Source organism: Arachis hypogaea, chromosome 11, assembly GCF_003086295.3.
Source record: "Arachis hypogaea cultivar Tifrunner chromosome 11, arahy.Tifrunner.gnm2.J5K5, whole genome shotgun sequence".
Classification (NCBI taxonomy): Eukaryota; Viridiplantae; Streptophyta; class Magnoliopsida; order Fabales; family Fabaceae; genus Arachis; species Arachis hypogaea.
This window is the reverse complement of record NC_092046.1, coordinates 130,806,327-130,827,246: the sequence shown is the minus strand read 5'-3', so window position 1 is coordinate 130,827,246 and position 20,920 is coordinate 130,806,327. Positions and strand designations below refer to the sequence as shown.

Genomic DNA, 20,920 nt, shown 5'->3' with positions numbered 1-20,920 from the left:
TAATAATAACAACCACCATAATATAAATTTATATAATAACTTAAAATTTTAAAATAAATAAATTTGAAAAATAATAGATTGTCGGTTTTCAAAATTTGGATCCTCATTAAGGTAAAGGAGATGATATATAATAACTCAAGTTATTACTTCACTCAACAACCCCCAAAAGGTAGAAGAAGGGCATATCTAAGAACCAAAGGAATTCTCAGAGAGACTTGAATTGTGATAGCAAGATATATATATATATATAGAGAGCTAGTGATGTGGTGTGTGTTGGATTTGATTGGCAGTGAAAAAAGCAAGAAATTATGAATGAAGAGAAAAAGGAAGCAAGTTATGAGAGAGAGTAGGACAAAATAAAAGAAATAATTAAAAGGGTATTTGTGAAAGCTAAATGAGGTAATGAAGAGGTGCTATTGATTACTATTTAAACTATGGGTCTTATATTCTCTCTAATTTTGTAGCCTGTGCCACACTACTCTCATCTGATCTCATCTGCCATTCATATTTAACCATCTATCTGCATCTGTCTTTCTTATTAAATGACACATGCAGAGGAGAAATTAATAATAATAATAATTATTTGATGTGATGAAACTCGAACTTTTTCTTTTTAATATTGTATTATTAGAGGTGAAATCCTTCATCATGAATTAAACTGTGTGTTGAACACAACTATGGCCATTTACAAAACGTCAATGACGTTTTGTGTTTCTTCAATTAAAATAATATTTTTCTAACAAAACGTCAGTAATGTTTTGTGTTTTAATAATTAAAATAATATTTTTTATTACAAAACGTTAGTGACGTTTTGTTCTTTGATGATTAAAAAAAAAATTTTATTGCAAAACGTCAGTGACGTTTTGTACTACTACCACAACCCTGTAGAACACCAAAATCATCAAATATTTTTGCATTTCACATTAAAATTATCCATATATAAAAATTTTAGCCGATGAAACTCATCTCATCATCTTAATAATATGCTCTTTTTTGAAAGCTTAATTTCACTTTCATTGACAGCTTCTATAGCTGTCTTCTGCTCCTTTGAGAGGTAAGTCAGAGGGAATAATTAATGTGTATTTACATTTTCAGGTGGTGTGGTGTCTTGACACTTATCCTTCTCTTTTAATTATTATTATTATTCAAATTTTGTTCTGCATTCTTCATTTATTTGTCACTTAAGAATGTTATTATAATTGAGGGATAAAGTGGTATTTTCCTGTTTTAAGAGATACATACATACATAAGTTCCTTTCTTCCTTTTTACCTTCTTTCTTTCACCCTTCTTCTTCTTCTTCTCCTTCTTAGCTTCTTCATTCTCTTGTTCTTTTTTCTTCCTCACAGAAAAATAATGGATCCATCAGAAGAATGTCACAGCAGTGAATCAGGATGGACTATGTATATTGGGTCCCCCATACATGATGATGATGATGATGATCATGGTGATGGAGACAACAGTTATATTAGCAGGTACAGTAATAACAATGAAGGTTATCATCATCAACAAGATAATGAAAGTGATGATGATGATTCTATGGCTTCTGATGCTTCTTCTGGGCCAAGCCACCTTCATGGGGTTGATAGTAATAATAATGGCAAAGATTTCCAGCATCAAGAAGATGAAGAAGAATATGATGATGGTGGTGGTATCAACAAGCAGTGTTTCTTAGAGAAGAATAATAATAATGCTAGAAAGAAAAAAGAAGAGAAGAAGAAGAAGAAGAAGAAAGAGATGGTAATGAAGGATAATAATAGCAAAGGTAATAATAATAATAAGATGAGAAAAAGTTTGTGGATGGGAAAAGGGAAATAGATGAAGACATATCTATCTATCTAGCTAGCTAGTTGCTTATTATGTTTGTAGCTTATTATTAGGTTTCTTTTTCTTTCAATTCTACTAATTATAATAGTTTCAAGTACTGTGTACTGATCATGACTTGTGTATGTTTTCCAGATAGAGTACTTGTTTTGCAATGCTCAAATTTCATAACAACAAAATACTTTCATCACCATATATTAAAATTAATAATTAGCACACACCATGCAAGAATCATTATTTATGGGATGTTTTTCTATTTTTAGAAATGTTATATCAAAAAACATTTTAATGTAAAATTCTAAAAACTCTGAATCATTCACATTTATCTCATCTTAAGCATTTGTTAGATCTTTCTTATAGGGTTTTATTATATTATTCCACTCCTCTCTTAATTTTTTTTTCTAATAAGGTTGTGCTGCACTGCATGAGTGTAGGTCATAATTTTCCTTTTCTTTGACTTACTTGTTTGTAAATGGTTTAAACTTTTCGAATATTTATTTAAAAAAAAGTAAGAGAAAAAAAAAATCAGTTTTCAATTGCATGGAATAGTACCAATAAATAGTAGTGAGTGAAAGGGACAAAAATGCATCTATTCGTCTTCCACAGATTTATGAACAATAATCTGCAGTAATTAATTAAGGAACCTCAATATTCACAATATACAAACTAGTTTGGCTCGTTGAGATATCTTTTTCTTCAATTTGGAGAATTTTGAACTTTGCTACCTACTATATGTAAAGCCAACAACTGAAGATGATTTTTCTAATTAGATATTATATATTGGTGGACAATCAAATCTTTATTAGTGTAATTAGTTATATTATATTAGTTTTGTTAAGTTATTTAATCTTGTATATGCACTTGTAATAAAACCTCATCACACACTCCATGGAGTATATATCTCACTTTATATGATATTAGACATGTGAAAATTTAGATAAGTTTACAGGAAACTTATTTTGTTAATTTGTTTAGCCAATTTATGAAAACAAATATAAAATAATAAAATAACCATTGATTATATAAAAACAATATGAAAAAAATTGAGTATATATTTTTTTCCCCTTAAAATGCATTCATTATATATACTTTATAAAATAAACATTTGGTTAACTCTAAGAGTTGAATCTATGACGATTTTAATATAATCACTTAATATGTCTTGGTTAATTACATTAGTACTTATTAATGTAATAATAAATTCTAATTTGAATGGATAATTAAAATCCATTCTAACTTTTTTTTATAAGTAAAAGATGAAAACTCTTGACATCTCAGTTTTGTAATAAAGTTCTAAACAAAACTATTTCTCTTTTTTCTTTACTATATAATTTTAGTTATAGTATTATTAAAATGTTAAATAGTCATGAATTGAAATTAAAAAAAAAAAAAACAATTCATTTCATGTATAAATAGGTGTGTTCAGTTTAGAGAAGCTAACAAATTTGATTCAAGCATTTTCTTTACTCTATCTAGTAAGCCAATGCAAGACAGCAGTGAAGTTAATTAAGTATAAATAATGAAATTACAAAATAATTAATGGAAAAATAAAATGAGTGCAGAGTCAAAATGTTTCATGTGTCTCTCCAAAGGGCACACACATGGTGTCCTTTTTAAAATATATATACATATGCTTGTAGTAAAATGTATATATTAAAGATTTAAGCTATGAAGAGTACTACAATGGTGGTACAGGAGTTGAAGAAATAATAATAATAATAATAATAATAGTATGCTATTTGAAAAGATCTATGGTGGTATGATATGTTGTGTTATAAATGAACAAATAAAATAAAATTATGAAGGACATTGATTCATCATCACATGTATGTGCATGAACTTCTACCTAACTGCTGCTATAGCTTCAACCATTTAATATCAATTAACTCTCAACTCTCATCAATGGACATACCCTCAACAATACATGCTTCCAACTACTACATCTAGCCCCAAGCTAAGTCACTTTCCATGTGCAACCTACAATCCAGGAACAACCATGTTTTTGTGTGTATTTTTACTTTTTTTTTTAATTAAATATAAGCTGCAGTTTTTTATTTAATTTTTTGGTACAACGGGATAAAAATATAAACAAATTAAATTATAAGAAAAAGCTAAACAATCAAAATTGGAACCCCGCCAAAGTTTGGCCATCCTTGTTCCTTGAGCTCAACTACTTAAATTTAAAACACTCAACTATTTTTGACATAGTATTATTGTATGAATATCTTTGTAATGCTGTTCCACTCTATCAAAGGCCAGCAACAAACAAACTCGCCTACAAGTGAAAAAAACAGAGCCAATAAATAATTAAGAGTAAATTCTTGTTTCTGACCATCAAAGATTTGGAAGATGATAAAATTAATTATGAAACATTTAAACTAATTTTATATTTATTAACGATAAATTCTGTTGAACAAAAACTATTCGTTAAATTTTTATTGGCTTCATAAAAAAACCCGTTAAATTTTAAAGTTATTTTTTTATCATTATTTTTAACTTATTCAAACTCTAACTTTTTCTAATAACATTAAAAACAATTTTATCTCTACACTCATCTCCATCAACACAAAGTTACTCTTGTTCTCTTCTCTCTCACTGTCAAGATCCCAAAGAATAAGCAAATTTAAAATTTTTACATGTTCAAAAAATTTTAAAAACAAAGGAGTGTGTTCAGCAGTAAATGACATGGTAACTACCCGATTAAGCAGCCATTTGAAGCCAATAACTGCAGAGCATTTGATGCGAATTTTTACAAATCACAAATTACTGGCAAGTGTATCAAGTCGTACAAAGTAATAAATTTACCGTGATTGAGTATCGATCACACGAAAATTAACGGATTAAACAAGTAATGGTTGACTGAATATTCTATTTAGATAAGTGAAATTGAGAGTTTTGAATATCAAATAACATAGAAGACAGAGAATTGAAGAATGCAAACAGTAAATGTGTGAAAAAATAATACGAGAAGAGAGTCAAGATTTTGGAGATGTTTAGATTTTTGGATTAACAATTATTGTCATCTATCTTGATCATGCAAAGATTTAATTCATAGCAAACCCTAGGTGATTGAATTTTAATTCCTTGACAATTCAATTTCTTCTAACCTAATCAACTGTCAATTCCTTAATCAATTAATTATGTCAAAAGGTTAAGTCCAAATTCGTATTTATAAGCCACACAATTCTTAAAAACCCAAAAATAATCCGATTATATGTCACGTATCATATTAAAACCAAATAATTGAAGAATTATGAGAAAAAGGTTTCAAGCTTTAATTCCAATTATGTAACTTTTTCAAGATTCAACGGGATTCAATTTAGATTAAGATTATTTTCTAATATACCATAATCTGTAGAATAAAGACCGAAACCAATTCTTGAACATAAATCAATGCATTAATCAAAGAGTAGAAGAACCAATAGTATTAACCCATCAAAATAAACAGAGTTCTTAACTTTTACAATGGAGATTTAGTTACTCATGGTGCAGAAAAAATCTTAAAGTGTAAAAGTGTGTAAACTCTCAAGTGCAGAAGAAATTGAGAAGAAGAGAAGAAGAAGAAGAAGAAGAAGAGAGAGGAAGAGCTAATCTCATCCCTTTTTATAGTAAAACCTAATTGTTCAAAAAGAATCCAAAATTAAAATCAAATCCTCTGCCTTAATTGCAATCTTGGATTGCGTTGCAGCGTAACTGATGCTAAACGTCGGAAAGGTAGCGTTTAACGGCAAGCCTCCAGAAGTGAATCGCGTCCCAGGCATTTCACGCTGCTTCATCATGTCAAACGTGGACTGGGTGTTGTGCGTATGCATACCAGATGCATACACACAAGTTTTCTTTTGGCGCTGGTTGTGTGTACGCACATGGGATGCGTACGCATGACTTCCTTCCTGGTGCTGGACGTGGTTCGGCGCTGAATGCCAATATTGCGGCGTTTAGCGACGTGATGCCCAAGAACAAGTAAGAACTATTATATATCGTTGGAAATTTCTGGAAGGTGGCTTTCTAATGCCACTAGAACCGCATCATTTGGACCTATGTAGCTCAAGTTATACTCGTTGGAATGTGAGGAGGGCAGGGTTGACAGCAGCCACGAATCATCTCTGCACTTGTCTTCAATTCTTGGTTCCTTCTTGTACTTTTGCTTCTCTTTTCCTATCATTTTCCTACATGAATAATAAAACTAAGAAAATCAAAGTACTAATAAAATAACCTTGAAAATCATATAATTACCAAGGAAAAGTTATAACTTTTCTATAAGAAATGCCAACGAAAAGTGCTTAAAATGCTCATGTATCACAACACCAAACTTAAGCTCTTACTTGTCCTCAAGCAAGCAAAGAATCATGGCTTAGTCATCAAACTTTTCAACCTTAAAATACAAGGGTGAATGGTTTCAATCCAAATAAATTTGGCTAGCCATTTCACTTATGTACAATTCAACATAATTAGTTATAATCTTTCAAGGCCTCTGTCCGGATTAGATTATAGAACCCTTCCTTGAATCATCACCTTGAAGCAAGCTTATTTACTTTTTTTTCACATTTTATTTTCATTGCGTACTTACACTTTGAATCTAGTCGTGACTCTAAATGTTTTGTCTCAAGCTTTGTTCAACACAGAAACACCACAAGCACTTGATTGGGGAACCCTTTGAGCTTACATTATCCTTTTAAGTTTTAACATTCCTTATTATTAGTGCTCAGAGCCTTTGGCTTCCTCTTCTTTTGGAGGGGGTGTTTTGCACCTTGAGTCTAGTCGTGACTCTAAATACTTTGTTTTCAAACTTTTGCTTGATACATAAACACCACAAGCACTTAACTCGGATCCTTATTATTTATTCATTACATGTTGCTCCTTCAAGACTTTGTCAAGTGTAAAGATCTCATAATAGTCCTCTAGACTAAGGTCTTAAGTAATTTAGCTCGGTTTATATTGATCATTCTTAGTTAGTTTGGTCTTCTTTACGATTCTCTTTTCATTGAAGATGAGTTTTTCAGAGAATATGAATTCTAACTTCATAGTTTGGTGAATTGAATGGATTTTGCTCTGTATTCTCTCTGGTTTTAGTATTGCATTGAGGGCAAAGTTTTTTTGTTCTTCTATTGTGTACGATTGAATTTGTGCTATAGAGTTCCTATTCTTATTATGTTATTGTAATTATTTATCCTAAAGTTATTAATCAAAATTCTATGAAATTTTTACAAATCAGTCACAATAGAGTGATCAGTAATCACTTAAAGATATAGAATTCTTAGACCACACTGACAGTTTCCTGAACCCTCCTAATGATGATGATGAGGATGATGAAGATGATGATAGATGTGACTAAGATGTTTCTAACCATATATATTATGATAGAAAATTTTTGTTTGCCTTATTGATATCTTCGTACTTTTGTAAATGCAGCCACCATAAGTAGTTAGAAACTTATCCATGTTTTGTTTTTGTTAGTTATTACAATGCTGTCAGGTTTAGTGAAGTAAAAGGGGTGGATAGAGGAATAGTTACTACTTGCCAGAGTTCTAGTTAAACTTCAACATTAATATTTCATAGTTAATGATATTGTTCATGTTCGTGATTGGTCCCTTGAGAATTTTTTGTCATGCCAATAACTGGCAATTACTGCAACTTGAGCTTCATATCATCAAACAAAAAGGTTAAACTTTCTGCTATGGTTGTCGAGACATAATGACACTTATGCAGGAAACAAAGAACAAAATAATTTAATCCTCTTTATATTTGATTTTAGAAGTACTTTTCAATTGTTTATTGCTAAATCCATTTGTCAATAAGACAAAGGCATTAATTGGACGTTTGGCTGCATAGCAAAATTAAGGAGATGGGTATGCGTGACCTAATGCTACAAGAAACTTATCCAATTAAATTATTCAATTTCTTATTGACAAAAGTAATGTTATATACATGTCAACATATCACTATGCACACATAACAATACATGAGCTAAAAAATCAGCCCAGAACACACACATACTAACATTTGAATCAAGCCTAGAAGATTGTAGAGTTAGAAACAACCAAATATTTTTTTTGGAGCTGTTCCAGTTGATCTATACTTTGCAGCTGTCTCCTCTGCCTTGAATGGATAAACACTTCTTTTTTACTCGGTTCAACAGGGAGAGGTCAATATTTTATTGGTGTTCACTGTTCAACTCGACGATAACCAACATGTGGAGTCTCTTCACAACTGCATCGCAGAAAATATTGCAAAAGAAGGAGAACAACTGATTTGGACTCTATTCAAGTGCTTCATTAATTTACCATATACTGAGTCTCAAATCATTAAACTCTATTAGCATCATTACATATTCAACTTGTGCCAACTTGTGCCAAATATTGAAGTCTTCAAAATCTAAGAATTGTGACTTCCATTAAAATTTATGTAACCTTGGTTTTGTAGATCCTGGACAGTGGAGAACATGCTTAAAGCACTTTAGGCCAGTTAAACCTTTGTAATCAGGATATACTGGCAGGATTTAATTTGTTCTTCCCTATTTCTATTTCGTATTTTCAACATATATGAGAGTCTTATAGGTGAATTTTCCTCTAACGATAGCGGACAATTCAAGAAAACTCGATATTTTGAAAACTTAATTTGAACTTCTATATATTCTTTTAAGAAAAAGGCTGCCAGGTATAATAATATGCTGCTACATGCACATGGCTCCTACTTTCCTCTAACTGACATCAAGTTCTCAATATTCATAGATTTTATGCTACTGAGGTCGTAGTTGCATTGGAGTATCTTCATTGTCAAGGTAGGTTATTAGGCATTTGTGTGGCCTAACAATTTTAATTATTAACCCATGAAATACAACTTGGGAAGTATAAGACTGACAAAATGTTTCTCTAAATCCGGGATGAAATTAACAAGCTGTAATAACTGATCAAAAGATGCTACTTTATTATCACAACGTTTTGTACTCAGAAAGAAGTATTGCCTACAAAATTTTCTGATGTCAATTGTCTTCCCTCCATCAATTGCTCCTTGCCAAAATGGTTGTGTTGCTGCTTGTGTCCCACTCCGTTGTCAAATTGCTGTAAAGAGAGTAACTGCTGCTTATTTTTCAAATCAAGTTGTTGTAAATGGAGCCGCTGCTGTTCTTGTTCCAGATCAAAGTGCTGTAAATGGAGGAGGAGGAGCTATTTCAGTAGCTCTTGTTCTGAATCAAAATGCTGTCAAGGTAGCTGTGGCTTCAAAAACTGCTACGTTCTCCCAAAAATCCTGTACTTGTTCTTGCTCCAGTTATCCCAAGGTACGCCTTTGTTGCTATTGTACAAAGTCCTTTTGGAGAAGTGTTTTTTGATGTTTCTGTTGTTAGTATTTCAAACTATATTATATTACTTGCTCAATTTGCAGTTATGATATAGTTAAGAGTATAAATAATTATGATTGCTAAAATAGTAAAAGGAGAATTTAGTTATATATACTAATAGTGTTCTGAACTGCTAAAGTGCTTTTATTGAGTTATTGAATTGTTGTTTGTTCTAGAATCTAAATATGTCGTTTTGCTACTCTGGTTCTCACCTCCATGTTCTTCAATCATCACCTCAACCGTTGAGGCGCAATTTGGGTGATAATGCCTCCAGCTTGCCCTCATCATTTTTGCTTAATTTTGATTTGATGACGTTGTTGATGATATTAGTAGTGATGTTGCCCTCACTTTGAAGGTGGTTAAAGTGGTGATGGAAGAAGGTTATGGAGATTTAGATTTTGAAAAGGGTTGGTGTCGTGGCAGTAGTTCTTATTGTTGATAGTGTAGATGGATTGAGGGTTTCAAAACTTGATGATGGTAGTAGGAGTAATTTGAGAATCAGTTTTGTTATACATCTAAACTTTTTTAGTAATCAAGTTGGTCAAGTATAGTAAAAATCAATTTTATTAATGAGAGTGAATACACGTTCTAACTATCCTTATTAACATAAATGTTTGTATTTCGTGTTTCTCTTTCTCCTTCCCCTCTTCTTTCTCCTTCTTCTCTTTTTTTTTTTTGTCTTCCTCCTTTTTCTTTTTCACGTGTTTTCTTCTCATCGTCGTTCTTTTTTCTAGTGATTTTGCAGTATTATGTGTTTCTTTTTCTTTGTTGCTGCATTTTATTCTTGTTAATAGGATAAAATAAGAAGAATCATAAAAAGGTAAAACAAGAAGGAGAAAATGAATTAGAAAAAAAAAGAAGAAAAAGATTATGATAATGATGAAGGAGGAGGAGGAGTTTGTTTATGTGTCATTATTATTAAGTAATTTCGGTATATTCTGGATTTAAAATAAAGTGCACTTAGTCTGTACTTGTTTTGAACTGAGTCTATTTTTATGTAGTTATCATTTAAGTAATTTCGTGGATTTAAACGGTTATATGTATAAGAAGAAGAAGACGATGATGACAATAACAATAATGATGACGATGGCAATGACGATGACGATGACGACGATGACGATGACGATGACGATGACGATAACGACAACGACGATGATGATGGAGGAAGAGGAGGAAAAGGAAGGAGGAGATTAAAGAAATTCAAATGAGAGGAAAGGGAAGAGGAGGAGGAGATAGAGGTGGTGAAGTGGTGATGGCGACGACGATAATGAAAGAGAAAAATAAAGAAAAAGGAGGAGAAGAAAAAGAAGAAGTAGCAGTACTAGGGTTGGGAGGAGGAAGAGAAAGAAGAAGAAGCACATTACGTAAAAACGATTATAAGGACGCCAATCAGTGACGGATCAGAAAATTTTAGAAGTGGGGGCAAAAATATATATACTAAAATAAATTTTGTTAAATATTATTAATTATATGAAGATATAAAAATTAAAAAGAATTAGTGAACACTTTTATTCTTAAAATACTATTCATTATATATAATTTATAAAAAAATAACTTTTTATTTCTAAAACTTGAACTTAAAATATTTTAATTAAATTATAAATAATTTGTTATCCTAACTAATTATTTTATACACATTTAATAATAAAAGCCTGAATCAATTGGCATATTAATGTCTAACGATACACTAGTATTTATAATTTGAAATTAGAATTATATATAAATACTAAAAAAATTAAATTTGTATATGAAAAGTATGTTTATATAAAATAATAGAAATTTAATTTATAATTTTTTTCTTTCTTTCTTTTTAAAATAATTAAATTTGTTATATATTTTTTAATTTAATTTTGATATAATGTTAGATGAAAAATTTTATGCATCTGTTTAATTATGTATTGTAATTAAAATACTTTTTATTATTATTTCTAAAAATAAAAAAACTATTTTAAATTATTAAATTAATTAAATTTATTTTAAAATTTTATATGCAATATAAGTACATATAATAGAATAAAAGTAAAAAAAAACAAATAATAAGGATGAATAAATTGAGAATAAAATAAAATATATAAATTAATGAAGAGAATAAAACATTAGATTAATACCTAAACTATAATTGTTTGAATTAAAATTTTCAATTGAAAATATTAAAAGAGAAACAATGAAATTAGAAAATACATACATAGAGTCATGGAGAGTTATATATAAAACATGGAGAATTTGAAATTTTCTTTTTGATGAAGAGAGGATGACCACTAGACAAGAAATAGAAAAAAAATGTTGAAAATATAAAAATAAGAGGAGAGTTTAATGGAATAAAAGAGTGACGACACAAAAACTAAATTTGATTAGATTAAATAATAGTCAAAATGATAGAAAAATAAAAAAATAAATTTAAAACTTTGCTAATTGAATTTAATTTATTTATAGTAGGATCATTTAAAATTTGAGATGGGTCACATTATATAATATGTATAACTATTTTTTTTAAAAAAAAAAATTAAAAACACAATGGGGGAAAGTGCCCCCTCACTGTTGTGCCTAGGTCCGTGCCTGACGCCAATAGAATTTAACGATTAGTGTAATTAGAATTTTATTTGTTTAGAATTTTGTGTTTTTATAAGGACGCGAATAGAAATTTAACGATTAGATAATTTTGTAAAAAAATTTTATCTTGTATAGATATAAAATTAGTTTACTTTTTTTATGGTTAGTTTTATTAGTGTCTAAATCTTTAATGATTAAAAATAGTAATTTATTCAATATTTAAATATTTATTATGTAAAAAATTAATATTATATATATTAAAATATAAACATATATTATAAATAAATTAAATAATATATATATTTACACACAAATATTTTTTGTGTGTATATAATATTTTAAAAAATTTATTAATGATTTAAATAATAATTAACTAATAATTTATATTTTTATTATTTTAATTCACTTATTTTGTTTTTAGTTTAATTAAGACTTAATTAATAATTAAAATAATAAGTGGACAAACTATTAAAAAGAGAAAAAGGCTTTAAAGAAAAAATATTGACTAATTATTGAACTAAAAAGAATAGTTAGTAATCATTCTTTTTTAATTTTATATAAATTTCGATTTTAACTTTCTTAAAAAAAAGTGTAGGTTAAAAAATAGAAAAAAAGAGGGAAGATCGTATTTTTTTTCTAGAAATATTAGAGATTATTAAAATTTATTTTTATTATTATTTAGTTATTAATTTAATTTTTTTAGTATAATTTTTTTAATTTAATAATTTAATAATATATTTTATTTTATATTTTTAAATATAATTAACAATAAAAATAAATAAATTTTAATGACGTTATAATATTTTTTTTTTTGAAAGGAATATCTTTGTAAATTGATTAAAAAGAGAAAATAGTGGCATGGAGGAGGAAGCAACAAGTGGAGAGGAAAGTGGTTATAAGCGTGGCATGCAATGATGCAAAGGAAACTCAACGAAGACGCAGAGAAATGTGGAAGTGGAAGAATGTCCTTCAACACAGTTACACGTTCACGCGCTCACACACGCGCTCTTACTCCGCCATTCAGCGATTCAGCTCAACTTCAACTGCAACTACTTCGATTGAATTCCGATGGCGCTTCCTCCTCACTCGTTCTTCGTTTTCCTATTCAAGTCAACCACAACCAGAAAACGGCGCCGTGTCAGCTGCTAAGGATGATGATAAGTTCGAGCCAGTTACTGGATGGAACAAGCAACTCGTCAAGCTTAAGATTCTACTCGCCTTTCCCTGGGAGCGTGTCCAATACGGCTCCCTCTACTCCGTCAAGCTGCGCGGCCGGGTTCTCTCTCTAACGGCTCTAACCGTTTTCTCGTTTTTTGAGAAATAGTTTTTTTTGGCGCGTTTTTTATTTTATTTTTTTCAGATAACGGATCAGCTGCAGAGTAGGTACTCTCGAGCACTGTCTCTGCCTCAGATTTGTGAAAATTTCTTCAAAGCAGCTTATGATCCTCGGATCGCCGGCATCTACCTCCGTATTGATCCTTTGAGCTGCGGCTGGGCTAAACTCGATGAAATTCGACGTCACATCTTCGATTTCAGAAAATCAGGTAAATAAACAACAGTGCCAAGTAGATTTGAGTTACAATTATGGAGCTCTGATGCGATGCAACTCAAGTTTATATTATATTGTGATTTTGTGAGTGTGTATATATATATTGAGTGGTGTCGGTCTTTGCTACTTATGGTTATGGTTGGTAGGGAAATTTGTTGTGGCGTTTGTCCCTTCATGTGGAGAAAAGGAGTATTACCTTGCGTCTGCATGTGAAGAGATATATGCCCCTCCAAGTGCCTATGTTTCTTTGTATGGATTGGCCATTCAAGCACCTTTCTTCAGAGGTAAGTATCATATTGCTACATGCTTTTGAATTTTAATTTTTTTTTTATCAATATACTTAACCTAAAACTGATATATATGTTTTTCAGGTATTTTAGATAACCTAGGAATTGAGCCTCATTTGGAAAGGATTGGCAAATACAAATCAGGAGATAACCTTACTCATAGATCAATGACTGAAGAGAGTTCTGAGGTGCTGAACCAATTGCTTGACAATATCTATACAAATTGGCTGGATAAAGTGTCTTCTGCTAAAGGTGCATTTGCATTTGCATTTGATGTCCTGTGTAGTTCGACCTTGGATCGATAAATCAACTTACGAGCTTTACATATTTCATACAGGGAAGAAAAAAGAAGATATTGAGAACTTCATAAATGAAGGTGTGTATGATGTGGACAGACTGAAGGAAAAGGGCTACATATCAGACGTAATCTATGAGGATGAGGTACTTAACTGCACTCTAGTGTAATATGTTAAATTACACCTTTCAGTACTGTCGTAAGTCGTGATTAATGAGAGAGTAAGATAGGATCTCTGATGGTTAGTTGTCTATAGAAATCTGAACGAAAGTAGTCAGAGCTTTGTGCTGCTCCTGTAGAATGTAGAGTATGTTGCTTTTATTTGCTTCTTCAATCAACTAATTTGTGGTGCCCACACTATTCATGTATGCTCGTTAACTTATATAGGTTGACAAATTGTTTTGAGAGATACAATCAAGGGGAGGTTAAAAGAATAAGAAACATTACATGTTTTGCAGATTATGGCCAAGTTAAGGAAGAGACTAGGAGTGAAAATTAATAAAAATCTACCTATGGTTGATTACAGGTAAAATATGTTTTCTAGTGCCTGAAAGAATGTACTCTAGTAGTCTAGTTTATATTGAATGTTTTTAATTCCTCATGGTATTAGAAATATCTCAACACCCATAACCTCACTAGAAATATGATACCATTTATATACATATATACCTCTATAGCTGTACCTAATGGATTTTCCCTCTCTAAAGTACGGAGATTTGAAGAATAAGAAGGATCACTTCAAATATGTGTGGGTCCCAGTAAATAATCCAAGGGTGATTATACTCTCGTTTTCTTACTTTACAAATCTCCACACCGCAAAAGAGCTAAATCCCTACCCAGTAGTTTTTCTTTTGTCAATGGTCTTTCTTTTATCTTCACTCCTTGCCCACTGATTGGGGATTAACCCTGTGGCTGCATATCTCCTTGCCCTCTGGTTACATAAAATTACTTGAGATTACAGAATTACTTACTACTACATCAGTGTTTTTTTTTTTTTTGGTTCACGACTGGGATATCCACCGTTGAACACAGTGACTAATCCCTTGTTGGCTTGTAACTATTTTAACATTTTAACCTGGCTGTTAGACAAGCTTACGATCTTCTGTGGTCTGAGATTATGTAATGTTGACATTTTTTGTTTTAGTAGAATTCATATTTTCCCCAAGACAAGTGGAAAATTAGTTCTCATGTATTGAGAGTTGAGACACATTTATTTGTGTACAATACAGTTCTTATTAACTTGTCTCACTTACTATGGCTTCCTGCTTCCTATCAGACTTCTATTATGAATAATCAGACTGGCAAGCGACTCATTAACTGTATGAAATTGTAATTTGTTTCTTCAATTTAATGCAGAAAATACTCTTTAGTCAGGAAATGGACTCTTGGAGTATCTGGTGGTAAAGATTTGATAGCCATAATCAGAGCCACAGGGCTCATCCGCCGTGGTGATAGTTCATCAGGTGTTCGTTCCTCAGGTGTCATTGCAGAGAAGATCATTGAGAAGATTCGCAAAGTCAGAGGTATACTTGATTTTTTTTATAAATTTACCTTTAAATTCCAAGCAGGACCGTCTCGAAATTAATATAATTCTTGTAATGCTATTGAGCTATTTACCTCAATTATGATAGTTTTCATGATTGTAGTATCATGGTTGTCTCTGTTTGATTAGAGTCTGTTATGTTAGTCGCAGTTTTCACTATAATGGCTTTTCGAGAGCTATTTGCCTGAGATTTGGCTGACTCGAAGACTATGAGGTATAAATTCAAAAAAAGTAAGAGGGAGTTACAAGAACGGGCCAAGGGATTACAAATAAAATTAGTCGATGTGTAATTTTGACAGAGAGAGATCTGTCCACTAGAGGAAATCTAAGAGAACAAATAAACTCGTGGCTTATAGAGTTGTTCATGCTAGTGTTCCAAGATGTAAGCAGTGGGGAGCTGGGGGCATAATTCTGTTGAGTGTTTAAATAAACTGAGATCCAACTCTTATACATACTTTTAGGCTATGAATCACGGACACTTCGCTGAGTTGTCATGTCCGCGTGTGGGACACATTTCGGACACGACACTCACCGTCCGACACGCGTGTTTGCTATGTCTAACCGTGTCTTAATAAAAAATAAAAAATTCTTCGCCGGACACACTTAGACACACGTAAATACCATCACATGTCAGCATGTCCAGTCTTATTCTTAACATATATTTTTGAAATAAATTTAGATATAATATATATTATTATTTATTAAAACAAAAAAAAATTTAAATACTTGATATAATTAAAATAAGACATTAAAAATAATTAAAAAATTAATTTATATTTTAATATCAATAAAATATCAAAATATCATTATAATTTATCTAAAAAATATTTTATATTTTATATGTATGCGTATCCCCGTGTCTTATAAGATTTTAAAATTCGCGTGTCGGTGCGTGTCGTGTCCCGTGTCCGTGTCAGTATCCGTGCATCATAGCTTTTAGAACATTGGTTTTCATTATTCATCCATAATGCTGTTTGCCAAACCTTGTAATTTGACACTGTTATTATGCTTTATTTCATTTCACTTGTTGAATCGGCACCATAGTTTGCACCAGTCATACTAACTTGCTTTTCTTCTCAGAATCAAAACAATTTAAGGCTGTGATTATCCGAATTGATAGTCCGGGAGGTGATGCTCTTGCTTCTGATATGTAAGTGCTGGTGAATTCCCATCCCAAAAAGGAACTGTGAATATGAAATTCAAGAAATGACTGGTCAGATACATCTAGGATGGGTCTGTAACATGGTATTAATGCTTTAGGGGAGCGTGTCTTACATTGATTTGTCCTTAATGTTAGCAGCAGCTGCTTCTTTATTGTGCATTAACATAGCTTCAATATAATGACAACAATAGTAACCATGTCTTGACGCTATATGGATCAAGTGAAGCCTTTGTTTTAGTTAAATTTGACATAAATCTGTTATATTTGTAGTGAATATGATGCTGTGTTTTGGCGAGTTCTCTTTGTTCAGTTAATATATTTTAGTGTCATGATCTGCAGGATGTGGAGAGAAATCAGGCTTCTGGCAGCCTCAAAACCAGTCATTGCTTCAATGTCTGATATTGCAGCAAGTGGAGGGTACTACACGGCAATGGGAGCAAGGGCAATTGTTGCTGAAAGTCTTACTTTAACTGGTTCAATTGGAGTGGTTACAGGTGAGCTTGAGTGTCAGTTTGAGGATGGAGAAGGGATAATGTAGATTTATTACAAATCAACATACCTGTGCTGGTGTATGCAATTCAAATCAGACGATCTCATCTATATCTGCATTAAATCCTTGATATTTGCTCACTTTTAAACATTTGTCCAGACACCAAGCTAAATCCGTCTATTATTTTGAGGTAGACGCATTAGGTATCACTAAATATTCCTTGCTGATTATAGTCATTGGGTATCTAGTTTTCCTTTTGTTGAAATTTCTCCCAACCAACCTTAGTAAGAGGTATGCATGACTTCACAGAGAACTGATTTCTGTTACCTCTCCATTTTGAGGAAAATCTGATCAATAATTTTGTATACACAGCCTATATAGGATGAATTTGCATTCAAAGGATAACACATTTCCAATTACGAATATGCCCCAAGTACAGGTGCAAGATTGCCTCGTAATGCATTGACATGAGATGAAATAGATGTTATACATCATTACCATTTCATCATCAGTTTTACGTCAAAGGAAACTGAAGATGAGAAAAATGAAGTCATTTCAACTGTGGCATAAACGAGGGATTAAAATACAATTTGAAGTTATGAGCTTGAGCTCTATATATTCTTGTTGGATATTGTAATCTGTTATATTGATGGGATAAAATTTCTTTTTGTAGCAAAATTTAACCTGGGGAAATTGTATGAGATGATTGGCTTCAACAAGGAAATCATATCAAGGGGAAGATACGCTGAACTCCTTGCTGCTGAGCAGCGTTCTTTTCGGTAATAGTTTTTGTTCATATTAAGATCTTACTGTCTCTATCCTCTAGTATATGCAAATATGATTATTTCTTTCTCTTTACCGTCCATTTTCTGGAGTACAGGCCACATGAAGCAGAGTTATTTGCAAAGTCTGCACAACGCATTTATAAACAGTTTCGTGACAAGGCAGCTCTTTCGCGATCAATGACAGTATGTTCTTGATAAGTTAATTTCATTCCTTTCTGTTCATCCTCATTGTTTATCTAAGTTACAAGCTTACAGCTACTATCCACTAGGTAGAAAAGATGGAAGAGGTTGCGCAGGGGAGGATTTGGATGGGCAAGGATGCAGCTTCACATGGTTTAGTTGATGCTGTTGGTGGCCTTTCTCGGGCCATTTCCATAGCTAAATCAATGGCCAATATACCTAATGACAGACAGGTTGGTTTGTGAATAGCTTTATTTTAGCACTTAGAATGTTGTGTTCTTAGAATTTCATGTTCCTCATGGTTATTATGCATGAGCCATGTGGCAGGTTACTGTTGTGGAGCTCTCAAGACCCACCCCTTCTCTACCCGAGATTTTGAGAAGTCTAGGTAGTTCTATCGTTGAGGTAGACACAACGTTAAAGGAATTGTCACAGGACTCGGCATTTTCTAATGGAGTTCAAGCGCGGATCGATGGAATCATTGAATCATGTTTCAGAAATTCGAAGGACATCTAAACCTCAACTGCATTTTGCCATTCATGAAAAATTGCCTGAATTCCTTGTAGCCATGATAATTCTTACCAATGGTTTTCCTTCTTTTTTTTTTTTTTTTGTTCAAATAAAGTTTTCATTCAGTTTGCCGTTTACATTGGAAATGTAAGCATACTGCATATAGGGGTCAATAAACATGAGAGATTCTTAGGTTCATCCCAGGTGATAGAATTTCACTCTCTATAACTGAGTATGTTACCTTCTAAGATTCGCATTCCATAGAAATGAACTGAAGCTATTTTATATGTTGACTAGTGCACTTTTCTCTCTTTTTTCGGTTTGGGAGAGGGTCAAGTTAGTATAAAACAAAGAGAACTGCAATATTCACTCTAAGCAAAGTCTTGCCCCTAGTACAGTACAGTATCTAATTAAAAACCAAATTACAGGACATTAGTTTGGAGCTCGGACTCTCGGAGCTACTAACAAAGTATCCCTACTATTTAAGTTCATAATTTTCTTCCAAGCTAGATTTCTTGAATTGCATCACTGAAATTGACCACAAAAGTTCAATGAATTACCAAAGATATTAATATAAATAACAAAATAGGTGTTCTTGTAGACTAAATGTGTACCTCTCTACTTCACAACCTTTGGATCAGAAATGTTATGCTCCAGAGCTAGCAATTGTTTGAGTCGAACGCTTGGAGAGGAAGCCGCCAGGGATGTGTTGAGGTTGGTCAGTAGCATGTCCAACAGGAACTAACAAGTCAGAGAGGGCTACTTGAAGAGAAGAAACCTTCTCCTTAAGTTGAGCATTCTGTTGGTTAATTTGTTGGTTACATTCCAACAAGTAAATGATTTTTTGGGACAGCTGATGGTTCAACGTCTGAAGATGCTCAACATGGTACTGAAGGACTTCGATCTGTTGCTTCTTTCGCATCCATGACCTGCGAGCCGACTCCCTGTTGGAGAACATCCTCTTTTTCTTTCGATCATCAAGGATAGCCTTTGCTTCGTCGGAATTGTTGTTTCTGTTGGATGGTGTGTTTGTTGGGGAGGACTTATGAACAGGGATATGAATTGGATTGTTGCTATTATTACCAGGAAGCTGAAGTTGGGAGTAGCACAAAGGAAGATGATCTAAACCATGAGAAGAATCCAAATGTTTCAAAGCATGGTGGTCTTCTCCAAATTCCATGTTTGAGAAGCTTGAGGTCAACATAGGTTTCTGGTTTTGGGAAGGATAGTGCAGATAGTGTGGTAAGGTAACATAAGGTACTCCAGAATGGACTTGCTCGGCATCATCGCCTTCCATATCAACAATTTTCATGAGGATGAAGAAACAGTCATAGACACAGATAGAGAGATAGAGAAAGCAGAAGGAAATAGGCTTAGATGTTATATAGATGAGATACTTAATGCAAGAGCAAAAGTAGATAAAAGTTTTCTTGGCATTGAATGTCTGCTGATGCATTTTTGGATATGTCTAGTGTCGTATATCATCTTGGTTCTACATGCTTGGAAAGTTAAGAAAGCAAGTGTGATCAAGATTAATAACAAAATAATAGTTAGATAATCAATGTTCTACAAATGGTTTGGTAATAATTGACATTGAGATACAAGAAAACTTAAAATTGAGATGGTTTAATAGCTGGGAGCAAGGTTGTCAAACCCGCGAGTCTAAGTAAACTCGTGGAGCTGACCTAGACTCGACTCGCGAGTTAACTCGTAGACTCGTACGAGTTCACCTGTTATGAAGTTTATATATGTCATACATAATGTATATTTACTCAATTCTAATCATTCAAAATTAATAATATCAATCTTAAAGCACATAATAAATTAAAATAATAGCATACATTATAACAAATACTTTAAAATACACATTCAAATCCTCTATAATTATTCTTATACAAGTACAACATAGAGCACACAAAATTAAAAATTCTAAATCTGTAATACTAAATCTTTAATTGAACATTGAATAATATTAAATAATTAAATTAACTCTAATAAAAATAATTAATTACTAATCAGCCATGAATGGATGAACCATCTGGCCATCTAACATAAATGATAAGCAATAGGCTAAAATTAAAAGCAATAAAATTTAAAAAGCAAAAAAAAAAAAAACTAAATCAAGAAGCAAAGGCTCAAAGAAAGGCAAAAGGCATTCAAAAAATAGAGGATACAGAAGAAAAGAAGGGGCAAAGTCCCAACAATAGCAGATCGAAGACAAGGGTGCAGCAGGCAGCGGTGGTGAGGGTGCAGCAACAGCACGAAACAACGGCGACAAATAGTCATGGACAAAGCAGAGGGAGTTGAACAGTGATAGCACGATGGAGTTGCAGATAGTGGAGATGTGAAGAAATACAAAGCAGAGGGTAACACAGGTAAAATTCACAAAGACAATGGCGCAAATCAGAGCA

The 20,920-nt window shown here is 32.1% G+C and overlaps 2 protein-coding genes across 3 annotated transcripts; both read left to right on the top strand.

The window, feature by feature from the left end:
* Window positions 1-1,280: 1,280 nt before the first annotated feature.
* LOC112721806 (uncharacterized) lies at window positions 1,281-2,002 on the top strand. The gene has a single exon (XM_029290023.2). It carries the CDS (start codon window positions 1,355-1,357, stop codon window positions 1,814-1,816), a length of 462 nt encoding a protein of 153 aa, XP_029145856.1. The 5' UTR covers window positions 1,281-1,354; the 3' UTR covers window positions 1,817-2,002.
* Window positions 2,003-12,562: 10,560 nt separating this feature from the next.
* On the top strand, window positions 12,563-18,796 carry LOC112722634 (serine protease SPPA, chloroplastic). Of its 2 annotated transcripts, none has more exons than XR_011867754.1 (13): window positions 12,563-12,984; window positions 13,069-13,252; window positions 13,404-13,541; window positions 13,629-13,796; window positions 13,882-13,985; window positions 14,298-14,365; window positions 15,196-15,362; window positions 16,463-16,532; window positions 16,884-17,038; window positions 17,708-17,813; window positions 17,915-18,002; window positions 18,075-18,232; window positions 18,327-18,796. XR_011867754.1 is itself a non-coding variant. In XM_025773739.3 (13 exons), exons 1-13 carry the CDS (start codon window positions 12,655-12,657, stop codon window positions 18,513-18,515), a joined length of 1,911 nt encoding a protein of 636 aa, XP_025629524.1. In that variant the 5' UTR covers window positions 12,567-12,654; the 3' UTR covers window positions 18,516-18,796. The 2 variants fall into 2 exon arrangements, 1 of the variants encoding a protein (XP_025629524.1); XM_025773739.3 differs by having other exon boundaries at window positions 12,567-12,984; window positions 18,089-18,232.
* The last annotated feature ends 2,124 nt before the right edge of the window (window positions 18,797-20,920 follow it).

What these genes read in the sequence shown, in the direction of transcription:
- LOC112722634 (XM_025773739.3), top strand. Translation starts at nt 12,655, where the DNA reads ATGTGGAAGTGGAAGAATGTCCTTCAACACAGTTACACGTTCACGCGC. An exon ending in CTACCTATGGTTGATTACAG is followed by an intron (nt 14,366 to 15,195) that starts GTAAAATATGTT and finishes AATTTAATGCAG; the next exon opens with AAAATACTCTTTAGTCAGGA. An exon ending in TTCAATTGGAGTGGTTACAG is followed by an intron (nt 17,039 to 17,707) that starts GTGAGCTTGAGT and finishes TTCTTTTTGTAG; the next exon opens with CAAAATTTAACCTGGGGAAA.
- LOC112721806 (XM_029290023.2), top strand. Translation starts at nt 1,355, where the DNA reads ATGGATCCATCAGAAGAATGTCACAGCAGTGAATCAGGATGGACTATG.